Source organism: Schistocerca americana, chromosome 2, assembly GCF_021461395.2.
Source record: "Schistocerca americana isolate TAMUIC-IGC-003095 chromosome 2, iqSchAmer2.1, whole genome shotgun sequence".
NCBI classification, from domain to species: domain Eukaryota; kingdom Metazoa; phylum Arthropoda; class Insecta; order Orthoptera; family Acrididae; genus Schistocerca; species Schistocerca americana.
In genome coordinates, this window is record NC_060120.1 from 744,448,519 (window position 1) to 744,475,132 (window position 26,614).

The following is a 26,614-nucleotide window of genomic DNA, read 5'->3' on the forward strand; positions in this document are numbered from 1 at the left end:
AACCTCAGAAGAGCAATACAAAACAAGCGCAGGGGAAAGTTGGGCTCAAAGATCGTGCTGATTCACGACAACCCCGGGCCCACACAGCAAATGCCACTCGTGAAGTTCTCAAATCTTTTAAGTGGGAGTTGTTTCCTCATCCGTCGTACAGTCCCGACCTGGCACCGAACGACTTCCACTTATTCCCAGCAATGAAGAAGTGGTTGGCTATGCAGCGTTTTGATGACGACGCACAGCTTCAAGAAGAGGTAACCACGTGGTTGAAGGCGCAGGCGGCCGAATTTTACGACGAAGGAATTTCCAAGCTCGTCCATCGCTACGATAAGTGCTTTAATTTAAATGGCAACTATGTAGAAAAGTAGTATTTAAGTGTGGCTTTCATCTGTATATAATAAAAAAAATTTCCAATGCTTTATTTATTTTTAATTCCAAAACGTAATGTTCTTTGTGGATAGCCCTCGTACAAACAACACTCGCTCTTTCGGTAACGTATAGGCCTACATAAAACAACACAATGTACATGCAACTAACTCCATCAACAATTTAACTAAATAGAAAATGAATCGTCCATTCAGTCGCCTACCATAAATCAGTGTCCGTACTATTTTGGGACACTACGTTATTTGCCTGTATATTTTTGACCTCTGCATTAAATTATGTTTTGCTCCTGATTTCATTCAAAAATGTAAGTTTTCTTCATGGAGTTTGCTAGACGCTCTCCACAGTTGACAGAATATTGTGAACCGATTCTCATAGGCGGTTCTGCTAATAAGCAAATTCTGAAGGAGTGTCGTGGGACGGAAGGATTTGAACAGTTAGGTGTTTGAAAAAATTGCGCTTCGTGTACACATCACAAAAGCAGTGAAGGATGACACCATGTTTGCTCCATTTTACGATGAGATTCCGGATTTCGAACTTAATCCAAAAGATCGATTTTTAATTAGTTACTTTCCAGAAAGCGAAGTGGGATCGATTCATCAAGAGCGACTTATCGTCCCGCGATATTGTTGCTCATGTTGGTCTGGATTCCATTACTTTCATATGAATATCGAATAGATGGGTTAAGCACGGCCATACTCAACCTTATGTAACATCTCAACTGATCCACATGAATAGCACCCTAGAGGACAGATAGACAGTATCTGATCAGAAGTACGCGTACACCCTTAAGTAAAGCGGAAATATCCACCTGATGTCAGGAGAGGTGAATCCGCCCTTATAAAAAGAGGTAAGGGAGGAATTTGTTGCCAGTTGAGAACCAGTAACAGAAGAATGGCATGGTCAGGAGATCTCACTGACTTGGAACGTGGACTAGTCACTGGATTTCACCTGAGTAAGAAATCCATCGGGACATTTCGACCCTTCTCTAGCTACCCAGTTATACTGTTCATAAAGTAAATGTGAAGTAGAAACGCGAAGGAACAACAACAGCTAAACCAAGACAAGTGGTTCAAATGGCTCTGAGCACTATGGGATTTAACATCTGAGGTCATCTGTCCCCTAGAACTTAGAACTACTTAAACCTAACTAACCTAAGGACATCACACACATCCATGCCCGAGGCAGGATTCGAACCTGCGACCGAAACGGTCGCGCGGTTCCAGACTGAAGCGCATAGAACCGCTCGGCCACAACGGCCGGCTAAACCAAGACAGGCGGACCTCATGTACTGACGGATAGGGACAGTCGAACATCGCGTGTTCAACAATGTAGGCTTCTGAAGACCACAGATAATGATACAGTTTATGAGTTAGATCTTCAAGTCTATCACATAACGTTTTCCTTGCTTGTTACTGACTCGAAAACTATCCAAAAAAGACTGCAGTAATGGTGCTGGTGCTGCTGCTGCTGCTGCTGCAGCAGCAGCAGCAGCAGCAGCAGCAGAGATAAGAGTTGACACTAACGCCTTCATCTATACTCTGCATCTCGTCTGGGTGTAGATGTGCCAGAATTACTCAATTCAAACAACTCGTTGCAGCAGGCTTGAATAGTATTATTCTACACTCGTACCTGTATTAATGGGCCGAACCGCACGATAACCCTGAAAGTGTGGTGTGGGGTGGAGGAGGGGTGAAGTGGACTGCGTTAGTCGTCGTGTGGTTGTGTACCACTAAGGCTGCGGCGGGAACGGAGCCAATCCTTCGTTTCTAGGCCCCTGATTAACATACAATACAATAATACAATATCGACTTATAACAGTCCCAGACTGACGAACAACGCTAAAAATCTTTCCTTCGTGGAAGGATTGAATTCTCTCAGAATTGTTCCAAAGAACCTAGCTATCAGTTGTGCCTTTACAACCTGTAGTTTTATGTGGTTGTTCCAGTTCCAATCGGTCAGGACGTTCACTTCTAGACTTGACTTTTCTGTTACTGCACACCACTCTTATATCGGAATGATGGGTTGGGTTGTTTGGGGAAGGAGAGCAGACAGCGAGTTCATCGGTCTCATTAGATTAGGGAAGGACGGGGAAGAAAGTCGGCCGTGTCTTTTCACAGGAACCATCCAGGGAATTGGCTGGAGCGATTTAGGGAATTCACGGAAAACATAAATCAGGATGGCCGGACGCGGGATTGAACAGTCGTCGCCGCGCGGGATTGGCCGAGCGGTCTAAAGTGCAGCAGTCATTGACTGTGCGGCTGGTCCCGGCGGAGGTTTGAGTCCTCCCTCGGGCATGGGGGTGTGTGTGTGTGTGTGTGTGGGTGTGTGTGTGTGTGTGTGTGTGTGTGTGTGTGTGTGTGTGTTTGTCCTTAGGATAATTTAGGTTAAGTAGTGTGTAAGCTTAGGGACTGATGACCTTAGCAGTTAAGTCCCATAAGATTTCACACACATTTGAACATTTTTTTGAACCGTCGTCCTCCCGAATACGAGTCCAGTGTGCTAGATAGACATTGCGCCACCTCGCTCGGTCGGAATGATGCCTTTCCGTCTATTCATGAGCGATCCGTCAAATCAAATATACAGAGACGAATATTTGCTTGCTCGTTTTCTGTGCGTTCCTGTACCATTCATCCGATTACAATGAAACTTTGGTGAGTTGTGCTCATGGTCGCGAAGACTTGTGTTGGGCTAAGAACCACCTAACTCCCGTAGGTGTGGTGGTGACGATGAAAAGGGATGATCTAGAAGCATAACTCAGGAACGTCTGGAGCAATTTCCAATTTTGAACATACATGACTCGTTATTTGTGTAAAAATATTGTGCAGTAAAATATCCCAACCACCGCTATGGGTGGGGGTGGGGGTGGGGGTGGGGGTGGGGGTGAGGTTGAGAAAACTTGACATGTAAAAATTTTCGATAACGTGTCAAAACCATAGTTTTCGGTGTCACTAGCCCCTAGAATTGTGGGCAGGAGTGGGGGGGGGGGGGGGGGTGCACAGACAGTGACATAACAGAACTTCTCTGTAAAAGCTGAAGGAATTTCTGCCAAAATTGGCACACGTATCACTTGCTGCCTGGAAAAGTAATACACTCACAGCGCCTCTAAGACTGCAGGTTAGGCGTGAAACGGCGTAAAATAGAAGAGTAACTCAGGAACTCCGGCAGAAATTTCATCCAAATTTGGTACATACTTGACTCATTATTTGCGTAAAAATACTGTGGGAGTAACGATACCGCTACTACAGTTGGGGGAGGGGGAGGGGTGACGATGAAAAAGTGATATAGAGAATCGTCCGAAAACGACCTGTTGGTACAATTTCCTGTAATAATTAGCTGACTTGGAACACTTTAACTTCATTCTTGTGAAACACTGCTAGGTCTTTACTCACATGAAATGTTGAGTGCTGTCGACAAGGGATTTCAAATTGATTCCGTGTTTCTAGATTTCCAGAAGACTTTAGACACTGCACCTCACAAGTGGCTTGTAATCAAATTGCGTGCTTATGGAATATCGTCTCAGTTGTGCTACTGGATTCATAACTTCCTGTGAGAGAGGTAACTGTTCCTAGTAACTGAAAGAAAGACATCGAGTAAAACAGAAATGATTTCTCGCGTACTCCAAGGTAGTGTTATAGGCCCTCTGCTGTTCCTTATCTATATAAACGATTTAGGAGACAAAATTGTTGGATGTAGTGTCCACCATTTATGGAAAACACAGTTTTTCTCAGTACCCAAACATGTTTCGGCACCACTGTGCCATCATCAGTGGGTTTTCGTTTTTTTAAACCACAATCACACTGCTATGGTGAAGTGGAAAGTGTTTTACTATTTGTGAAAAATACTTGTTATAGTTACGTGTGCATCACAACACCTCAGCATTATGCGGAGAATGAAAGTACTTGCCACACGAAAACATGACAAGCTACCTGTAGTAATTAACACACAAGTGATCCAGAAAATTCATGCACACCAAATGTAAAGAATAAATAAAAACGAAAACCCACTGATGATGGCACAGTGGTGCCGAAACATGTTTGGGTACTGAGAAAACGGTGTTTTGCATAACTGGCGGACCTCACATCCAACAATTTAACTGCAGACATGGCCAATACAAGGAGCTGCAAATCAAAATGATGGAGATTTAGGAGACAATCTGAGCAGCCATCTTAGGTTGTTTACAGACGATGCTGTCGTTTATAGTCTAGTAAAGTTATCAGAAGAGGAAAAAATCGCAAAAGATTTAGAAAAGATACCTGCGTTGCCCAAAAACTGGCAATTGACCCTAAATAATGAAAAGTCCCAAAAGGAACCCATTAAACTTCTGTTACACGATAAATCAATCAAATCTGAAGGCCGTAAATTCAACTAAATACCCAGGAATTACAATTACGAACAACTTAAATTGGAAAGAACACACCGATAATGTTGTGGAGGAAGGCAAACCAAAGACTGCGTCTTATTGGCAGAATACTTACAAGACGCAACAGATTTACTAGAGAGAGTGAATGCACTACGCTTGTCCATCCTCTTTTGGAGTACTGCTGCGCGGTGTGGGATCCTTACCAGAAAGGATTAACAGAGTTCTTCGAGAAAGTTCAAAGATGGGCAGCAAGTATCGAGAAATAGGGGAGAGAGTTTCACGGACATGATACAGGATTTGGGGTGGTCATCATCAAAACAAAGACGTTTCTCGTTGCGGCGGGATCTTCTCACGAAATTCCAATCAATAACCTTTTCCTCCGAATGCTAAAATATTTTGTTGACGCCGACTTGCATAGGGAGAAACGATCCTCATGCTGAAAATGGGAAATTAGAACTAGCAAGGAAAGATATAGGTGTTCATTTTTTCCGCGGGCTGTTAGAGATTGGAATAACAGAATTATTTTGAAGGGGGCCTCTGACATTCTGCCAGGTGCTTAAGTATGATTTGCAGAGTATCCATGTAGATGTAGATGAACCGTACTGTCTCGCTTCTGCAACTTTCAGTGTATCATCCACATCGTGTTTCGGGACCAACGATCATGACACACTACGCAATACCACAAATACATTTAATGGCCTCACTAGAGGCGCATGGTGTAATACAGTGGAGAATCACCGTAGTCAGCGATAGCCTTTTTTCTCGGAAAGTCAAATCAGTTACTGGCGGTACGACAAGTTCCCTCAGAATTCAGTAAAACTGCAGGGCGAAATTCGCTTGAGATAAGGATGAAATGTGCGTGTACAGATGTGTGTGAAATGTGTTAAAGGTATGTGAAATGTACAGTTTGAACCAGAAGTCCACCGACAAACTATCAGAGGTTGTTCAGGAAATGAGCCGAATATTTTGGTCCGAGAGACCTGTGCATAGTTATCGCGTTTCGTATGGTTTCTTGTCCCAGTTAGCTTTGTAGCTTTATTAGACGGCATGTAGTGCGCAACAATGCAGATGTCGACGGTGTATGCTTTTGTTTGGTAACAAACTTGTCCTGATGCGTCAGACTACTTGCTGTTGTCAGTAGTAATGACCTTTACTCTTCACCCTGAAGCATTGCTCGGTTCTGTGTCTGGCTTGCTTTTTTCCGGCAACGGATAGGTTTTCTGACGAAGAGTTGGCCAATGCACACCTCGTCTGTGTCAATGACCACAATGGGAGAGCGGCACAACGACGCTGAGCTGCGCTCTTCCCACAACGACGGCAACCACGCCACACTACTTTTGCATCTGTACGTAGGTGTTTCCTGTTGTTGCGTTCTGGTGAGCCCCATATTATAGATTTAGTAACTGTTGTGATCAACGAGATAGTTGGGGTAACAAACCGAATAAATCATAATAGCATTAGTATGCTGTGACTAAGCATCAGAAACAACCAGTTCCTTATACCAAAATATTCAGAAAATATCCGTGAACAACCTCTCAAATTTTGTCAGAGTTCTGGTATATACACGAGGGGCGTTTGAAAAGTCCGTGCAAAGTCCGAAAAGGGCACCACCGGCGCGTATCGAAGTCATGTTTAGTTAGTAGCATCTTTGGACAGAACGCACACCAAGTTTCGGCTATATTGGTGTATCTCTTTGTGTTTGGCATCAGAAAATTATTACCAATGCGTGCGTTGCAATAATAACGTTATAAATTTGGTCGTCTCCAATTAGGTGTGCATCAAGGAAGTCGAGTGATTGTCAAAAAATAGACGAAAAAGAATTTCGTCTGGTGATTAAATATTACTTTATGAAAGACAAAACTCCTCAGCAGACTAAAGAGAAGCTTGATAAACATTACGGTGACTCTGCACCTTCGATTAGAACAGTTTATAAGTGGTTTCAAAATTTTCGGAATGGCCATATGGTTACAAGTGATGCTGAACGTTCTGGACGCCCTGTGGAGGTTACAACTCTAGAAATCATTGATAAAATCCATAATATGGTGATGGATGACAGAAGAGCTGAGGTGCGTGAGATTGCTTGTGCTGTGGGCATCTCGAATGAACGGGTATGTAATATTTTGCATAAACATTTCGACATGACAAAGCTATCCGCAAGATGGGTTCCGCGATTGCTCACGCTTGACCAAAAACGGAATAGTGTGAAGTGTTGCAATGATGGTTTGCAGCTGTTCAGGAAGATCCGCAGGACTTTAAACATCGTTTCGTCACTGTGGATTAAAAATGGATACATTACTATATTCCTGAGACCAAACAACAATTTAAACAATGGGTTACCAAGGCAGAATCTGCACCAAAACAGGGGAAGACCATCCTTTCGGCTCGAATTCTGCCTCGGGCATGGATGTGTGTGCTGTCCTTAGGCTAGTTAGGTTTAGTTAGTTCTAAGTTCTAGGCGACTGATGACCTCAGAAGTTAAGTCGCATAGTGCTCAGAGCCATTTGAACCATTCCTTCGACCGGAAAGGTTATATCGACTGTCTTTTGGGATTCGCAAGGGATATACCTCGTCGACTATCTGGAAAAGGTTAAAACTATTACAGGTGCCTATTATTCATCGGTATTGGACCGTTTGAGAACCGAGCTGCAAGAAAAACGCCGACGATTGGACTGCAAAAAAGTCCTTTTTCATCACGACGGTGCACCAGTAGACACCTCAGCAGTTGTGGTCACAAAATTTATGGAAATAGGATTCCAACTCGTCTCACATCATCCCTATTCTCCAGGCTTGGCTCCCTCGGACTACTATTTGTTCCCCAATTTGAAGAAAAGGCTGGCGGGACATAGGTTTTATTCAAACGAGGAGGTGATTGCAGCAACTAATAGCTATTTTGTAGACTTGGACAATTCCTATTATTCGGAAGGGATCAACAAATTAGAACAGCGTTGGACGAAGTGTACAAGTCTAAAAGGAGACTATGTCGAAACATAAAGGTTTACCCCAAACACGTAAGTAGTTTTTATTTTTGCACGGACTTTTCAAACGCCGCTCATATATAATGTCCCTCGTAAGTGTCGTCAGGCACATTCCCTCCAGCGCTTCAGCGCATATTTGCAGTTGTATATTTGCATTGTGTAGTTGAAGTCAGTCCAAACAAATTGAGATCGCCATGTCTTTCATGTGACGGCCAGTGTCTATTGAAGCGTCGGTTTGTTTCCCGTGTTAATCAAAATTGTTTTTAGGGCGGAAATTTACGTGCCCATTCAATAGAGCGATCCCACATTAGTCTTGTGTGGTATTTGTTGTATCGATATATACTAACAGGGAGAGTAAAACACGAAGAATATCCAGTACTCCACCAGCGAGAGCACTACCCTAGCTCACATTGCTACGGCCAAGCACGAAGCGCTGCTGTCGCTGTTGGATTGCAGCTTACTCTTGTGTTTTACTTTCTCCGTTAATACATATCTATAAAACAAATATCGCAATAGCACAATTTAGGACCCCTCTATCAAATGGGCAGGAAAAATTCCAAGATAAAAGCATTCTGCTTGTAATGGTAAACAAATCGACGTTTTCTGTTGACACTGGGTGTCACATGAAAGACGTGAAGAGCAGTAATTGCTTCGGTGATTCCGGCTGCACAATGCTGAAGCGAAATTACAAATATGTGCTGAAACACTAGAGAAAATACACCAGGCGGCCCATAGGAGACACTTGAGATATATGTACAGCGAGAAATATGTGACACGTGTAGAAGGGAAAACTACAGACAAGAAGCATCTACATGTTTTAAATCGAGAAAGACCATGCAAAATGGAAAGACCAAACTTATTGTGTATCCGAAAAGAATTGACTCTACTTTTTCCAGTTTAATTTTAATCACAAAAATTACTGTCTTTAATATATATTGTGCTTGTAAATGTGTGTGCATTGTATGTGTACCTATTGAGAAAGAAAAAGAAGCAATACAGTGTGTGAGGGACGCAGCTAGTTCAATATGAAATACAGTAGTAATTCGATTATGGCTGAGTGCCTTGGTCGCTGTTTTTGGGGCCACGAGCGCTGGCCCGTCATATGGTCTGGTATCTTGATCTGCTTATGCTTGTTATAACGAAAACAGGTTGCCTCTAGTACAACGAAACTAAATTGGACTGTGACTTTTAATATCACACTGATGTCGATGATAGACGCAGTTCCTAGTAGAATGAAAGTTTGGTGATTTAATACCTGTTGTTACATGGACCTCTCCACAAAGTCTAATAAATAGTGGACTGACATTTCATGGTGTAACACTCTCAATTTTGTATGTGTATATCAGTTGTGGCCATCGTCCCGCCAAGGTAGCCGAGACTCCTAACGCGCTGGCCCCGGATCGAATCCGTTCGGCGGATTAACGACGAGGGCCGGTGTGCCGGCCAGCCAGGCTGTAGCTTTTAGGCAGTTTTCCACATCCTGCTAGGTGAACGCCAGGCTGGTCCCCACGTTCCGCCTCCGTTACACGGCTCGCAGACATCTGAACACATTCGCACTATTCCACGGATTACACTAGACGCGGACAGTTGGGGGTGTGGTGTCACCGCCAGACACCACGCTTGCTAGGTGGTAGCTTAAATCGGCCGCGGTCCATTTAGTACATGTCGGACCCGCGTGTCGCCACTGTGTGATCGCAGACCGAGCGCCACCACAAGGCAGGTCTCGAGATACGGAATAGCACTCGCCCCCAGTTGTACGACGACTTTGCTAGCGACTACACTGACGAAGCCTTTCTCTCATTTGCCGAGGGACAGTTAGAATAGCCTTCAGCTAAGTCCATAGCTACGACCTAGCAAGGCGCCATTAGCCTTACATAGTTTGATAGTTATCATAGGAAATGTCTCGACAAGAAGAACGATGTACACATCAAAGAATAAAAGATAAGTATTCGAGGAGCTGCATACTTTTCTTATGAGAATTCACTACTTACCCTGTTCCAGAATTCACGCCCGTCTGCGTTAGATAGCGTGCATTTCGGCCTACTCAATCTACAAGGTGTTGGCACATTTTCCAACACATCAGGGGGTACACTAATTCCTTCCTGGGGGGTACAGGGTGGCGACAGGAAGGGCATCCAACCAGCCCTTAAATTTAACATGCCACATCCGATTAACCAGCAGACCCTGCAAGTCAGGATTAATTCTTGGAAAGAGAGAGATCAATTGTGACCATCATGTTTTCTATAAGCAAATTCACAAGAATGGTACTCTTCTAGTTCTTTTCTTGCTACGAGGGCATTCAATAAGTAATGCAACATACTTTTTTCTGGGTGCAGGTTGGTTTTATTCGCGATTTCAATACACCATACTATTCCCCACTCCTTTGGCTACAAACCCTACATAATCTCCGTTCAATGTGACTTCCTTGCGCCATCTTACTGGGAAGGCCTTTATGCCCTTATGGTCGACGTCGGAGCGAGCGTCTTGCTGCATCAATAACTCGCCAATCATCCACGTACTACTTCCCGCAGAGTGCATCCTTCATTGGGCCAAAGAGACGTAATTCGGAAGGTGCGAGATCCGAGCTGTAAGGTGGATGAGGGAGAACAGTCCAACGAAGGTTTGTGAGCTCCTGTTGTGTGCGCAGACTTGGGTGAGCCAAAAATGGTTCAAATGGCTCTGAGCACTATGGGACTTGACTTCTTAGGTCATCAGTCCCCTAGAACTTAGAACTACTTAAACCTAACTGACCTAAGGACATCACACACATCCATGCCCGAGGCAGGATTCGAACCTGCGACCGTAGTGGTCGCGCGGTTCCAGATTGTAGCGCTTAGAACCCTCGGTCACTCCGGCCGGCTTGGGTGAGCCACTATCAACAAAGACGTCCAGTTGAGCAGCGAGATGTTTGACAGTGATGCCTCGAAAGTGTGTCTCCAGTCGTTCCAACATTGCAGGAGTCACAGCTGTGTGCGGCCAGCCGGCACAAGGGGGATTGGACAGGTTTGCGCGACCTTGTAGCGATGATTACAAACCGTTCGTCCAACGACTCACTGCCAGGTCCCGTAGACTTCTGCAAGCGACTATGAATATCTGCGTTGCTCTGGTTTTCCTCTAAAAGAAACTCAATGACAGCTCTGCTTGAAACGCACGTCTGTTACAGACGCCGTTTTAAAGGCTACGTCTGGCGCCACCGCCAATCGGAGGTTTCTGAAACTATAGGGGCTGTAGCAGGAATATTCCACGATGCTGCACAACAAATTATGCATTTTTTTTTCAGCCAATATTGGCCGAGAAAAATGTGTTAATTAGTTCTTGACTGCAGGTCGTATCTTTCTTGTTTCTTACCCGGTCATAATTTCTAGTGCGTATCAGTGATGGGTTTGTCTCCAACGTTTAAAACAGCTGATTTCAGTGAGTGTAGGATATAAAATGACGAAGCACAGTTCAGAAAAAGTGCAGGGAAAGAGCTGGGCGTTGCCTCACCTCTGCGCTAAGGATGAAAGTGAAGAAACGCGATACCCGGGGCAGGAAATCAGCTTCACGCGCCCTGGCCGTAGAAGTGACGCTGACGGGAAGCAATGACTGGCGCATTCCGACCGCCGGAGAAAGGGACTGCCTATTACTACGTTTACCTGGGGCTCCCGAAAACGGCTACAGTATGTCTGTAGTCGGTGTACTGTGTGAGGAAGTTAATGTTCCTACATTCGTTTCATAAGCTGTAACCGCCACAAAATTGTCTCACCCGTTAATACTAGAATTTGAAAACAAAAAAAAGTAATTATTGGTTACTTCTGTAATCACTGTTACGGTTTTGCAAGACTGGGAACCACTACTCTGCACGCTATCGAGCAGTTCGAACAGTGGCTAGCAAGTGACTTTTACGACGCTCCTCCCTACGAAATACATGCAACAATGATACAAAAGCGACTATTTGTGTGAAATGATGTCTCAAATTTAAACTGCAATCGCTGTGTTTGGAAAGAGGATCCTCGTAGAAAAACGATTCCAACAGTCGCAAATCTTCCTAATTAAAAAAAAAATTATCCAAGCAACCAGTTTCATAAGCGTCATCTGCAGACAATGCGAAAAACGAATGGAGACATTCAAACATTGGCACACATAGAATGGGAACCATATACTGAACTATATGAGAATGGTATTTGTTCTTTCGGACATGTCCGAAAGAACAGATACCATCGGTGATCATGCAGCTCTCTTAGAATGAAATAGTAATTAAACCAAGACCCTAAGCTGTCGACAGGCGTTGATAGACATCAACTGGGACAGTTGAAAATGTGTGCCCCGACCGGGGCTCGAACCCATGATCTCCTGCTTACATGGCAGACGTTCTATCCATCTGGGCCACTGAGGGCACCGAGGATAGTGCGACTGCAGGGAGTTATCCCTTGCACGCTCCCCGCGATACCCACATTCCCAACCTAATTTCCACACACTACATTCGTAGTGCCCCTGCCCATTACACTCATTACTCGCGGCAGACAATCTTACCGAGTCCCGTAAGAGTGCGTGTGCATGCAGCACAGAAGGAGGGGGTCAATGGCCGATTACTCTTAAGTATATGAATATGGTATCTATTCTTTCTGACATGTTTAGAGTCCCGGTGGGATCACACATTTTCAACTGTCCTCGCTTATGTATATCGACGCCTGTCGACCGCTTAGCCTTAATTTAGTTACCATTTCACATACTGAACTGGATACCGTGGATTTCCATTCATTCAACGTGTGCTCTTCACTGGCATACAACAACCGCGAGTTATGGTGGGGTTTTGATAAATTTCAAATTGGTGTCTATTGTTCTTTGTTTTAATGCTAAGATCTAAAACATTTATTCTGTCGCCTGCTTGGTGTTAAACTGTGAACTTCGTATTATCACAACACGTAGTGCCATCCAAAGCTCTTCCAGTCACAAGAGAGCCCATAAAATTGCAGCATTCGGGCATATGAGCGACAGAGCTATCAAAGTACTGCTCTCTGAAGATAAATATAAGCAAGAGATAAAATAATAAAACAAACAGCCATTGCAAATGCCTATAAGAGCTCCCTAGTAGAAACCTCAGAACACTCAATAATGGAAAAAGTTACATCATTAAAACAGGAAATAAGATCTTCCACACAATCCTATTCCCAGGTAATATTTATTTTTACACTGACAGTGTCTTCAAACGAAAAGGCATTAGCATATCCATTACCACCGACAACAAATTGGGCAAAAGTTGCCTCAAACAACACGAGAAATCCACTTCACCATACAGGTGTGCATAAATTTGAATGTTCGGACTGTGACCGTTTCTAAAAGGGCCAGACACGAAATAAAACTACACAAGTATCAGCATCCTACGAATCCGGCCTAAAGGGGCGCGCGCGCGCGCGCGCGCGCAGTCTCCACCTTCCCCTTCATATCTACCACAAATAATTAGTTATGTTGGCATGATATTCTCCAAACGAACAGTGGAGCGACATCATTTACAAATATACCACCTACTTGTGCCCCCCGTCAGCTTCAGACCACATATATATCAATTAATAGTACAAGTAATATATCCATCTACATATGTTAAAGTATAATGAATGTATTGCTGCAACTTTTGCTTAGTTATAACATGTAACAGATATACTTCTAATACTCCCCTGCTCTGAAAACCTTGCCCTCCATCAATCTCTCCTTTCAGCCTCTCTCCCTCCCCCCTCCCTCCTTTTTGTATATTTATATTTTCTTTGATCTTTTCTAAATGAACAATAAATTTCCTAACTCATAAAAATAGATGCACCCACATAAAACCAACAGTTTGTACCCGATGTCGCCTGATATTACGTACAGGTGTATCTGTTTGTATTATTTTTCTGAGCGGTAAGCCGGGGAAATTCGTTCTGTAGAATTTTTGGGAGGGGAAGGGAAGGAGAAAATCTGTTTTGGGCAATGTCACTGATGTTCAGATCACGTGTCATAGTTACAGGATAAGCTGTTGTAATGGAACCAGCAGTACACTGTCATATAATGCACGTGTATTCGTTCCAGATGGCCCGGTGACGCAGAATATGAGATGGAGAAGCTGGCGCGCCTGCTGTTCCTAGTGGTGCTGTGGGCTGTCTCGGTCACCGCGCAGTGTGAGTACCGTCTTCATGACTTGTCTACGTCCACATCTACTTTTGTGCGCGCGTAGTAACTATACCGTGTATTTTGTGCGATATATTGCGTTATAGAATCTTGTCTACTGAGTAGACAGATATATCTAGAGCACCCACGGCTCCCTTCTTCACTTACAAACTATGCGGCAGGAGGTTGCACTTTCCTGGGTAACGACACACAAGGGAATTGAGCGGAATGAAGCAGCGGATGTGGCAGGCAAGGAAGAGAACATTTTAAATCAGATGGCTCAGTGTGCTGTGCCCCTAAATGCTGGATCATCGCTGTCGAGCTATAGCGCCATGTGCTGGTGGGAAGAAGAGCGGCTGGAAGGGATGAATAATAATTTACTGTTTATAAAAGAAACTTTCGGCCGTGACGTTCCACCTTCAGGTCGCTTAAGCGACATGGAGTACCTTCGGATGGAGCACAGTCCGATGACGCGTGGCTTCCTGATCTGCCGTGAGGACCGGCCAATGTGAGGTGTTTGTGGCGTACTGATCACAATACATCACATTTTAAATAAGTCTGTTTAATACTCTGGGCAAGAGGACATAGGTTAGTCTACCAACTGATAAGTCCTATTTTTGATGACAGTGAACGAATATGGTATGACTTAAGATTTTGCGACATGTGTGACTTGCTCCCTAAACTATTAGGGAAAGGTTTTGATCAGTTACCAGAGTGTCCGGCTCATCCTGGTTTCTTGTAAGTGGTCAGCCATCACGCTTTCGTGTTGTACTTCAGCTAAGATATTACCTACACATTTTAACAAACCGCAGATTTTAAATTCTTCCTAATTGAATATGTATGCTAAGTGAATGTGTGTGAAAATGGGAGAGAGTGATCATAATTTTAAGTGACACTCTGTCAAGTGAAGTAGTGCCACAAAAGTCTTCCTGTTGCAACAACTGTAGCAAGCACGTCACTCAGCACCGCTTCCTGTGTGTCATTTTAAGTGCTGTACATGTTGGTCTGGAGCACTGGTTCATGTTGATTAAGCGATTTTGGATGGAATAAGCTGCGCGCTGCATTTCATCTGAACTTACGAAGCACAGGGCCGGGTTATAGGCATACTGTTTCTTTGCGAGTTGTCGGTGTTCCCTTTTAGACCGCTTTCTTTAATTTCCTCGCACGTAAAAGTCCAGAAGTGTTGAGCCTTTACGTTGTGACGTTTAGTCCAATGACTGGTTTGATGCCCCCCCTGCGGGTCCGGTGATTAGAATAGGCAAGAGGTATTCCTGCCTTTCGTACAAGGCGACTAAAAGGAGTTTCACACGTTTCGGCCTTTATGTGACGGTCCTCTGCAGGGCTCGACATCCATTCTTCAAAATTTTCGCGAAGAGCGAGCCAATTGGGGAAGGGCGCCTTACATGGTGCATTGTGTCCATCGTTCATCGAGATCTTTAGCCCACTTTCTCGTCGTCGCATTGCAGTCCTGCCCATTCTCCGTCTCTTGGGCGAGGACACCTTCCTGGAGGCGTTTTCCACCATTCACTATGCAGTGTAGATTTCTGCGTCGACGACGACCATGGACTTCTTTGCACCTGATATCCAGGACGGTAGCCAGTCCGTTGTGGTGGGGCCGCCATGTACCCTGTTGGTTGTAGCCTCCTGACCACATAGGGATCGCTCTGCTGATGCCCGCGCCGTTAACTCCCCACGTATGCCAAGAGGTAGATGCTCACCTCCCTGGGGCATCGGGACTCCCGGCAATGGCCATCCTGCCAGGTGGCATTTGCTGCGGCTGGGTGGTGCCCGTGCGGAGGCCCCTGGTCGGAGCGTGTGGCATCAGGGCGGATGACACGCGATGAAGCGTAGTCCATCATCTCTTGCTGGTGGTGAAACACCAGCAGTCTCTAAGGGATCACGAGCTCAATTCAACGCACAGAAGTACGACCCCAAATCGTTCCCCTCCCTGGCCACACCATGCGAGGAACGTCAGGCTAAGGATGGCAGCGGATCTTATTCGCCCCGGTACCTTGTGTGTTAGAGAGCTGATGGGGAGTCTTTTTTTGCTACGTTACTCACTTTGGCAGCTGTTCTTGATTCGAATTCTGGAATATTTACTTAGTCTTCCTTGAGAAGGCATTTCGGAAGGCTGTGTTTGATATCTCTGCTTTGGCAGCACTGTTTTCGATAGTATCGCCATTGCTATGGCGCAGAGAAGGCATCGATTTTGCCTTGCCGCTAGCATACTTCACATACGACCAGAATCTCTTTGGGATTTCTGCCAGGTTTCGAGACAGTTTCGTTGTGGAAACTATTATAAGCATCTCGCATTGAAGTCCGCGCTAAATTTCGAGCTTCTGTAAAAGATCGTCAATTTTGGGGATTTTGCGTCTGCTTAAATTTGGCATGTTTGTTTCGTTGTTTCTGCAACAGTGTTCTGACCCGTTTTGTGTACCGAGGAGGATCAGCTCCGTCGTTTGTTAATTTATTTGGTATAACTCTCTCAATTGCTGCCGATACTATTTCTCTTCATTCAAGCCACATCTGGTCTACACTTCTATCATTAATTTGCAAGGAATGGAGATTGTCTCTCAGAAAGGCGTCAAGTGAATTTTTATCTGCTTTTTTGTATAGGTATATATTTCGTTTATTTTTCGAGGATTTGGGGGTTACAATATTCAATCTCGCTACAACCCTGTGTTCACTAATCCCTGTATCCGTTTTGATGCTCGTTATTAACTCAGGATTATTTGTTGCTAAGAGGTCAAGTGTGTTTTCATAACCGTTTACTATTCGTGTGGGCCCATGAAACTAACTGCTCGAAATAATTTTCAGAAAATGCGTGTAGCACAATTTCGGCTGATGTTTTATGCGTACCTCCGGAATTAAACATGTATTTTCGCCAACATATCGAGGGTAAATTAAAGTGATCACCAACTATAATCGTATGAGTCGGGCACGTGTTTGAAATCAAGTTTTCTTTGGACCTTTCAGCAATTGTATCATCTGAAGTGGGAGGTCGGTAAAAGAATCCAGTTATTATTGTACTCCGGTTGCCAAGAATGACGTCTGCCTAAACTAACTCAAAGGAACTATCTACTTCAATTTCGCGACAAGCTAAACTAACAGCAACAAACGCACTACCGCCAACCGTGTTTAGCCTATCCGTTCGGAACACCGTTAGAATCTTCGCAAAATTTCTGGCCGAGAGAAGTCTATTAGTATGAAACATAAGCCTTAATTCGAGGAAGAAATTTCTTAGAATGTACGTTTGGAGCACAGCATTCTATGGTAGTGAAACATAGACTGTGGAAATACCGGGATAGAAGAGAATCGAAGCATTTGAGATGTGGTGCTTAAAAAGAATGTTGAAATGTGTGTAGACTGATAAGGTAAGGAATGAGGTGGTGCTCCGGAGAAGCGACGAGGAAAGGAATAAACGGAAGACACTGACAAAAAGAAGGGACAGGTTGGTAGGACATCTTTTAGGACATCACGGAATAACATCCATGGAAGGAGAGAGAGCTATAAAGGGTAAAGAATGTAGAGGAAAGCAGACTGGAATCATCCAGCAAATAATTGAGGACGTTGGCTCCAATTGCTGTTCTGAGATGAAGAGGTTGACACAGGAGGGGAATTCGTGGCGGGCCGCATCAAACCAGTGAGAAGAACAGGCAAAAAAAAAAAAAAAAGACTCAGAAACCCCGCATCAGTTTGCAGTTTTCGAAGCTACAGTTCGGAAAACTGTAACTCAGTTTGAAAGGCTGGAGCGAAATTTGAAAAAGATGAAAAGCACTGGACGGTAGTTCTTCGGAACAGCCCTAAAGTCGTTACTAATCGAACATTCAACCTTGCTTGTGACATATGGGTAGTGTGTATTACCATGCTAAAATGTTAGTCGAATTTCTCTCGTCAGTTGTTACTGTTTTAAGTTACTGTATTTTATTCTTCGCATTTCCAGTTTCTTTAATTTTTTATAATGTTTGTAAAGACAAATCTAGAATGCTTGACACGATCAAGATAGCTTCCTGCATACATCACCGCTGTTCAAACATTTGTCGACATTCTCCATCAACGAACACGATATCCATTTCTTCAACTGTCGTATAGGTTGTGAAACACTGAATAGTTACACGAGAAAGTTATTTGGCCGCAATAACATCATAGCACTGACTAATGATCTTGAGTCGTATAACTAAACACACAAACCGTACCGTAGTGAAATGTTTGCTTATATTCGGTACAGTAAAACAGGCGTACGGACCTCTTCCCCTGACGGTCGAACAGTGGTTTGCGACGCTGTTGCTTGTTGATGGTTGATCAAAATCCGCACGTGTTAAGTCGTTTAAGTCCTTTTCGTAGGCCACAGACGTAGTATATAGTAACATTTTAAAAACACGGTCGTCATTATTTGGCAGTTATAAACACTAAAAATTACTTGTGTGCGTCAGAAAACTGCCACATTGTTCGTTATAAACCCGGCTTATTTACGAGCTTGGTACCTGTTTTAGCTGCACTATCCTGTATGTTTTGTTGACTCCAACGTAAGCTTTGCCACTGGAGATGGGAGTCCGTTGCAGAGTAGCTGGTACATCTAGTTTCTGATAAATGATCACGATCAGTCACATGTTTCTGAAGTGTTGTTTAGCCATTCTATGTCGATCATCATGATAATAATAGTAATAATCTGTATAAATAAAAATGTTTGTTCAAAATCGAATATATGTGAGTTCTTCATCGATTACTTGGAAATTTTGACACAACATTCCCTTCGAATACGCGCGTTTTTATATACTTATTTTAATATATATAATATATAAATAAGTATGTAATGTATAAAAGAGAAACGTTATTACATAAAATCTCGAAAAGTTCTTGATAGATTTACTCTAATAAAAATATGAACAAACACAGTCTGTATATTTTTAACAATACATATATATATTAAACAAACAGAAGTCATATTTATGGCTTATCGGATAACGATTAGATAACTACTGCAGAATCTGAATTTTCAATAACAATAAAGAAGGCTGAAGGTCAGTGAGGGGGGCCGGGGGACTGGAGACGGATAGAGGTGGGAGGAAATGGACACAGAAATGGGAAAGGGGGAGACAGAAAGGAAGAGGGGTGGGAGGAGACGACGGACAGAGAGAGAGAGAGAGAGAGAGAGAGAGAGAGAGAGAGAGAGAGAGAGAGAGAGAGAGGGGGGGGGGGAATAGAAGGTGGTGGACACAGAGAAGGGGCGGGGGGGGGGGGAGGAGGAGGAAAAAGAGAGGGGATGAGGAAATGGACAGTGACAGGGGGAGAAGTAGATTAAGACTGCAGGGTGGTCCATTGATCGTGACAGGGCCAAATATCTCACGAAATAAGCGTCAAACGAAAGAACTGCAGAGAACGAAACTTGTCTAGCTTGAAGGGGGAAACCAGATGGCGCTATGATTGGCCCGCTAGATGGCGCTGCCATAGGTCAAACCGATATCAACTGCGTTTTTTAAATAGGGACCCACATTTTTTAATTACGTATTCGTGTAGTACGTAAAGAAATACGAATCTTTTAGTTTGACCACAATTTTCGCTTTGTGATAGATGGCGCTGTAATAGTCACAAACGTATAAGTACGTGGTATCACGTAAAATTCCGCCAGTGCGGACGGTATTTGCTTCGTGATGCATTACCCGTGTTAAAATGGACCGTTTACCAATTGCGGAAAAGGTCGATATCGTGTTGATGTATGACTATTGTGATCAAAATGCCCAACGGGCGTGTGCTATGTATACTGCTCGGTATCCTGGACATCATCCAAGTGTCCGGACCGTTCGCCGGATAGTTACGTTATTTGAGGAAATAGGAAGTGTTCAGCCACATGTGAAACGTCAACCACGACCTGCAACAAATGATGATACCCAAGTAGGTGTTTTAGCTGCTGTCGCGAGAATCGGGAATCGGGAATCTCAGAAACGTCGGTGTTGAGAATGCTACATCAACATTGATTGCACCCGCACCATATTTCTATGCACCAGGAATTGCATGGCGACGACTTTGAACGTCGTGTACAGTTCTGCCACTGGGCGCAAGAGAAATTACGGGACGATGACAGATTTTTTGCACGCGTTCTATTTAGCGACGAAGCGTCATTCACCAACAGCGATAACGTAAACCGGAATAATATGCACTATTGGGCAACGGAAAATCCGCGATGGCTGCGACAAGTGGAACACCAGCCACCTTGGCGGATTAATGTATGGTGCGGCATTATGGGAGGAAGGATAATTGGCCTCCATTTTATCGATGGCAATCTAAATGGTGCAATGTATGCTGATTTCCTACGTAATGTTCTACCGATGTTACAAGACGTTTCACTGCATGATAGAATGGCGATGTACATCCAACATGATGGATGTCCGGCACATAGTTCGCGTGCGGTTGAAGCGTTGGTGAATAGCATATTTCGTGACAGGTGAATTGGTCGTCGAAGCACCATACCATGGCCTGCACGTTCACCGGATCTGACGTCCCCGGATTTCTTTCTGTGTGCCTGACAACATGCGTCAGCGCATTGTCAATGCATGTGCGAACATTACGGAAGGCAAACTACTCGCTGTTGAGAGGAATGTCGTTACACGTATTTCCAAATGCATTGAGGTTGACGGACATCATTTTGAGCATTTATTGCAGTAATATGGTGTTTACAGGTAATCATGCTGTAACAGCATGCGTTCTCAGAATTGATAAGTTCACAAAGGTACATGTATCACATTGGAACAACCGAAATAATATGTTCAAACGTACCTACGTTCTGTATTTTAATTTAAAAAACCTACCTGTGAGCAACTGTTCGTCTAAAATCGTGAGCCATATGTTTGTGGCTATTAAAGCGCCATCTATCACAAAACGAAAAAAGTGGTCCAACTAAAACATTCGTATTTCTTTACGTACTACACGAATATGTAATAAAATGGAGGTTCCTATTTAAAAAACGCAGTTGATATCCGTTCGACCTATGGCAGCGCCATCTGGTTTCCCCCTTCAAGCTAGACAAGTTTCGTTCTTTGTAGTTTTTTCGTTTGACACTTATTTCGTGAGATATTTGGCCCGGTCACGATCAATGGACCACCCTGTATATCCAATATGTTTTGACACAGACGAGATGTTATGATGGTAAAAATAATTTTATTGTGAAATAAAGACGAAACAGTAACAAAAAAAGGCAACTATTCAAAAGTGCTTATCTGTACAGTCAAAATCTGCTGAAACGTATTCCATTTATGGCTCCACTCCATGCATTGCATGTAAAAGTAACGCTTGGAACTTCCATGGCTTGCTGTCTCAGTGGCCTGCGAGGCGTCGCTGCTCAAGCACTTTTCGACATCGGAGTTTTTGCAGTGACGCACACTGTAAGTGTCAACTGGTACCAAACTTGCTCATTTCGTTTCATGTCAGTAAATACGATGAATTTTATTTTTTGATGAACGAGAAAATCAAAAAGTTTTTTTATACCTTTTCATAGGTGTTCAATGTGCGCCCCCCCCCCCCCCCCCCCCCAACCCCTTGAGATGCACGGCGTATGTCAATGCGGCATTCGAATCGTTCCCACACTGCAGCGAGCATGTCTTGAGTTACAGCTTCCACACCTGCTGTTATGCGATGTCTCAGTTTATTCATTGTTGGTAACGGAGGTACATAAACAGCCTTTTGTAAACCTCCACTAGAAATAATTGCGTACAGTCAGGTCCGGTGTCCTTAGAGGTCAGTAATGTAAGGCTGACTCATTTTGTCCAGTGCGACTGATCCTTCGTTCAGTAATCCTTTGATTTAGAAATTCCTGCACTTCCAGATGCCAGCGTAGCGGTGCCTCAATCCGTTGGTAAATGAAGTCGTTGGAATCAGTATCCAACTGTGAGAAAAGAAAGTTCTCAAGCATATCGACTTATGTGCTTCCTGTAACAGTGCTCTCGACAAAGAAAATTGGAACACACACCTTCTGTTGTGAAACTGCACACACAAAACACGTTAAATTTTGGAGAGTCCCTCTCATGTTGTACAGCTTCATGTGGTTATTCCGTACCCAATATTCTCACATTATGAAGGTTCACATTTCCATTTAAATGGTATGTTGCTCGTCACTAAACACCAAGCGTGGAAGAAAACTGTTATCCTCCATCTTGCCAAGAACGAAATTACATAACTCCACACGTTGTTGATTGTCACCTTCGCAGAGAGTTTGCAGTAGCTGAATTTAGTTTGGTTTCATATGTCAACGCCGAGACAACACAGGCCAGACGGACACCGGGGCATGTTGAGCTGTCGAGCTGCACGGCGAACAGATTTCTGCGGATTCCTTGGGAAACTATGGCGGATGCGTTCGACGTCTGTGTCAGACACTCTAGGACAGCCCGGACATTTGCGTTTACACAACCAACCTGTCTCTCGGAATTTTTCATTGCTCTGTCCTATACGAGGATCCACACCATAGTCACGCTGAACAGTTACTACTGACCCACACTGCTCACTACTTAGGACACACAACGCTTTCTTTTGTCCGGACACTATTTTTACTAGAACTGAAGTGAGCGCACACAGCTGCTACCTAGCGGGAACGCTGTAAAACTAGAGAGCTTGCTGTTTCCAATAGTACGTTGTCCAGAAACATATTCGCAAATAACATAGTAGTTACGACTTTTTTTATCGGATGATTTTTTTATACATGCTGTACACAACACAAACCACAGTTCACAAAGTACCCAATAGGATGTGAGAAAGGAATGTTCGGAAGCTGAATTCCTTACTGACTGAACATGTTTCGCAGACATGCTTTTTCCATTTTGCACGGTTATTTTTGCGACACTTTGCGTTTTCCATAATTTAGAGCAAGATAAAAACGTAGAAGTTAATTGGTAAAAGCGCCTCGCGAATGAGGCTCGTGAGATGTGCAAGGCGGAATGCAAATGCAGGAGGAAAGCGCGCCGCGCGCCCACTGCCGCCTGCGTCATCGTTCCGCTGTGTGGCCGTAGTAAGGATGCGGCGCGCTCTGGAGTGGTGCATTGTGACCGCGTAACACACAGTTGCGACATCTGCGGACCATCCCGTGCGGAAGTGCACGTTGCCTGCTGCTGCAGCGCATAACTCACAGCGCGAGAGCTTTCAGACGGTTCTCATACTTCTGAGTTGTACGCCCTAGTGCCCTTAGCTTCCGCGTAATCATTTCTGGTGAGAGATTTATGTTTTGAGCGGATCTTAGAGAAGATAAGTTTGGGTCACGGAGAATTGTAAGAAGACGCGAGGCAATACTACCCCTGTGACTCATTTTACAAGGTAGGTGATGAAAGGCAAACCAATTTTTATACACTACTGACCATTAAAATTGCTACACTAAGAAGAAATGCAGATGATAAACTTGTATTCATTGGACAAATATATTATACTAGAACTGAAATGTGATTACATTTTCACCCAATTTGGGTGCATAGATCCTGAGGAATCAGTATCCAGAACAACCACCTCTGGCCGTAATAACGACCTTGATACGCCTGGGCATTGAGTCGAACATAGCTTGGATGGCGTGTACGGGTACAGCTGCCCATGCAGCTTCAACACGATACCACAGTTCATCAAGAGTAGTGACTGGCGAATTGTGACGAGCCACTTTCTCGGTCACCATTTACCAGACGTTTTCAATTGGTGAGAGATCTGGAGAATGTGCTGGCCAGAACAGCAGTCGAACATTTTCTGTATCCAGAAAGGGCCGTACAGGACCTGCAAACGTGCGGTCGTGCATTGTCCTGCTGAAATGTAGGGTTTCGCAGGGATCGAATGAAGGGTAGAGCCACGGGTCGTAACACATCTGAAATGTAACGTCCACTGTTCAAAGTGCCGTCAATGCGAACAAGAGGTGACCGAGACGTGTAACCAATGGCACCCCATACCATCACGCCGGGTGATACGCCAGTATGGCGATGACGAATACACGCTTCCAATGTGCGTTCACCGCGATGTCGCCAAACACGGATTCGACAATCATGATGCTGTAAACAGAACCTGGATTCATCCGAAAAAAATGACGTTTTGCCATTCGTGCACCCAGGTTCGTCGTCGAGTACACAATCGCAGGCGCTCCTGCCTGTGATGCAGCGTCAAGGGTAATCGCAGCCGTGGTCTCCGATCTGATAGTCCATGCTGCTGCAAACGTCGTCCAACTGTTCGTGCAGATGGTTGTTGTCTTGCAAACGTCCCCATCTGTCAGGGATCGAGACGTGGCTGCACGATCCGTTACAGCCATGCGGATAAGATGCCTGTCATCTCGACTGCTAGTGATACGAGGCCGTTGGGATCCAGCACGGCGTTCCGTATTACCCTTGTGAACCCACCGATTCCATATTCTGCTAACAGTCAATGGGTCTCTACCAACGCGAGCAGCAATGTCGCGATACGATAAACCGAAATCGCGATAGGCTCAATCCGACCTTTATCAAAGTCGGAAACGTGACTGTACGCATTTCTCATCCTTACACGAGGCATCACAACAACGTTTCACCAGGCAACGCCGGTCAACTTCTGTTTGTCTATGAGAAATCGGTTGGAAACTTTCCTCATGTCAGCACGTAGTAGGTGTCGCCACCGGCGCCAACCGTGTGTGAATGCTATGAAAAACTAATCATTTGCATATCACAGCATCTTCTTCCTGTCGGTGAAATTTCGCGTCTGTAGCACGTCATCTTCGTGGTGTAGCAATTTTAATGGCCAGTAGTGTGCAATTGTAGATTTAGAAAAAGCTGTTGACAGTGTTCACTGGAGTACACTCCCTGAAATTCTGAAGGTAGCAGGGATAAAATACAGGGTGTTGATATGACAATGCAGGATAAATTTGGCTAGGGAATTAAAGTTCAGGGATGCTGATCTAAAACGGAGTTTTTACGACTACTTAATAAGGCTCTCGGACACGGCAAAGGATTTGAAAGAGCAGTTGAACGGAATGGATAATGTTTTCAAAGAAGATAAACATCAATAAAACGGCGGTAAAGGAGTGTAGTAGAATTAAGGTCAGGCTATTCAGAGAGACTTAGATTGCGAAGTGAGACACTAAAAGTGGCGGATGAGTTGTACTGTTTGGGCAGCAAAATAACTGACGATGGCTGGAGTAGTGAGGATATGCTACGCAGACTGACAACAGCACAATACCAAGAAAAGTGATTCTTAAAAAGGAATTTGTTAACATCGAATGTAAATGAAATTATTAGTACAACTTTTCTGAGGTAACTGCATGCAATGCAGTCTTCAAATGAAGTGTGACGTGGACGATAAGCAGTTCAGCAAAATGTGAGCGTATCGCTATAAAAGAATACTCAAGACTAGTCGAGTAAAACGAATAACTAATGAAGTAGTGAAACGAATTAGGAAAAAAAAAGAAATTTTTGGCACAACTTGACTAAGAGAAGTGGTCGATTGATACGACACAACGTGAGCCATCAAGAAATTTTATATTTGGTAATTGAAGGAAGTGGGGGGGGGGGTGGTAATAATTGTTGGGGGAGACCAAGTGCGGAACAAAGTAAGCAGGTTCAAATGGATGTAGGTTGCAGTAGTTACGCAGAGATCTAAAAACTTGTACGGAGGACGGCGCAGGCGATGACGAAAATCCCTAATTTTGGTTCCCAAGTAGCAGAACTGCTTCATTTCATCAGTTTCACGGTCCACAATTTTTATAAATTTAGCACTAGTCTCATTTGTTACTCATCGCTTTCGGCTTTCCTTCGTTTACTCTTAGTATATGTTCTGCGCTCATTACTCTTCATTCAGTTTAACAGGTCCTGTAATTCGTCGTTACTTTCACTATGGGTGGGAATGGCATCAGCGAATCTTACCAATTAATCTTATTAATGAATAAGTGAATGAATGAGTATAGGATCCTTGCGAATTTCCGCTACTAAACTGCTCTTGACCGCCCAGTATTTTCGTTTATAACGACGATTCAGCTACTGCCGTCGGCATATCGAGACTTAGAACTGATAACACAACGTTCAGTATCAATTTCAACAAAATCTATTCTTAAACATGGCGCCCAGCCCGCATCCTAACCGACTGCTAAAAAAGCACCTGCGTGATACAATAAATCAACTGTTAGGCTCGTCTGATCACGCGAAATAACTCCTGCTTACTGTTACTTCACAGCCACATGTGACGGCATACAAGAACTCACATTTTTAAATAAGAGTACTCCTCGTCTGTTCCTTTGAAAAGTGCATGGCCGATTTTGTCTACACGCTATTCGAATCTACGCCTACGCACATACTCCGCAAGCCACCATACAGTGCATGGTGAAGGGCACTCTGAACCACTATGTCATTCCCTTTACTGTTCCACTGACAACTCAAATGGGCCGAGTAAAATAATACTACCTATACGATTCCATATATCCTGGTTTCTCTTCGTGCTTCTCGAGCGAAGTGTATGGAGGACAAACCTACTGCCAGCAACAGTCTGTCACAAATACGGATTCACTAAATATGCTGGTCCTCTCTCCAATGGCCTTGCCGTCATCGTGGCTTTAAACTGTGGTCTTATTTCGTTTCTCAACTAGTCGCCCGCAACAAATTCGTTCTTTGCGCCTGCACTATCGATCTCAGAATAGGTGAAGATATTTCAAAAATAGTGAAAGTGCTGTGTGGTTCATCCCCAATAATAAGTGTGCTGAATCCAAGATCAGTAGTAACAATAATTGAATAGGTTAGAGTCATGTCCAATGGCCGTTATACCATTTGTTTCGGAAATAGAGGTTCCTTAAATACACTTTGTTTCT

General features: G+C 44.0%; 1 protein-coding gene across 1 annotated transcript in view; it reads left to right on the forward strand.

Moving 5' to 3' along the window:
* LOC124595271 (fat-like cadherin-related tumor suppressor homolog) overlaps positions 1 to 26,614 on the forward strand; it is a 328,958-nt gene that overhangs the window by 72,986 nt on the left and 229,358 nt on the right. The window contains exon 2 of the mRNA XM_047133946.1: positions 13,759 to 13,847. Coding sequence (XP_046989902.1) covers positions 13,759 to 13,847 — 89 coding nt within the window. The remainder of the gene's footprint in view (positions 1 to 13,758; positions 13,848 to 26,614) is intronic.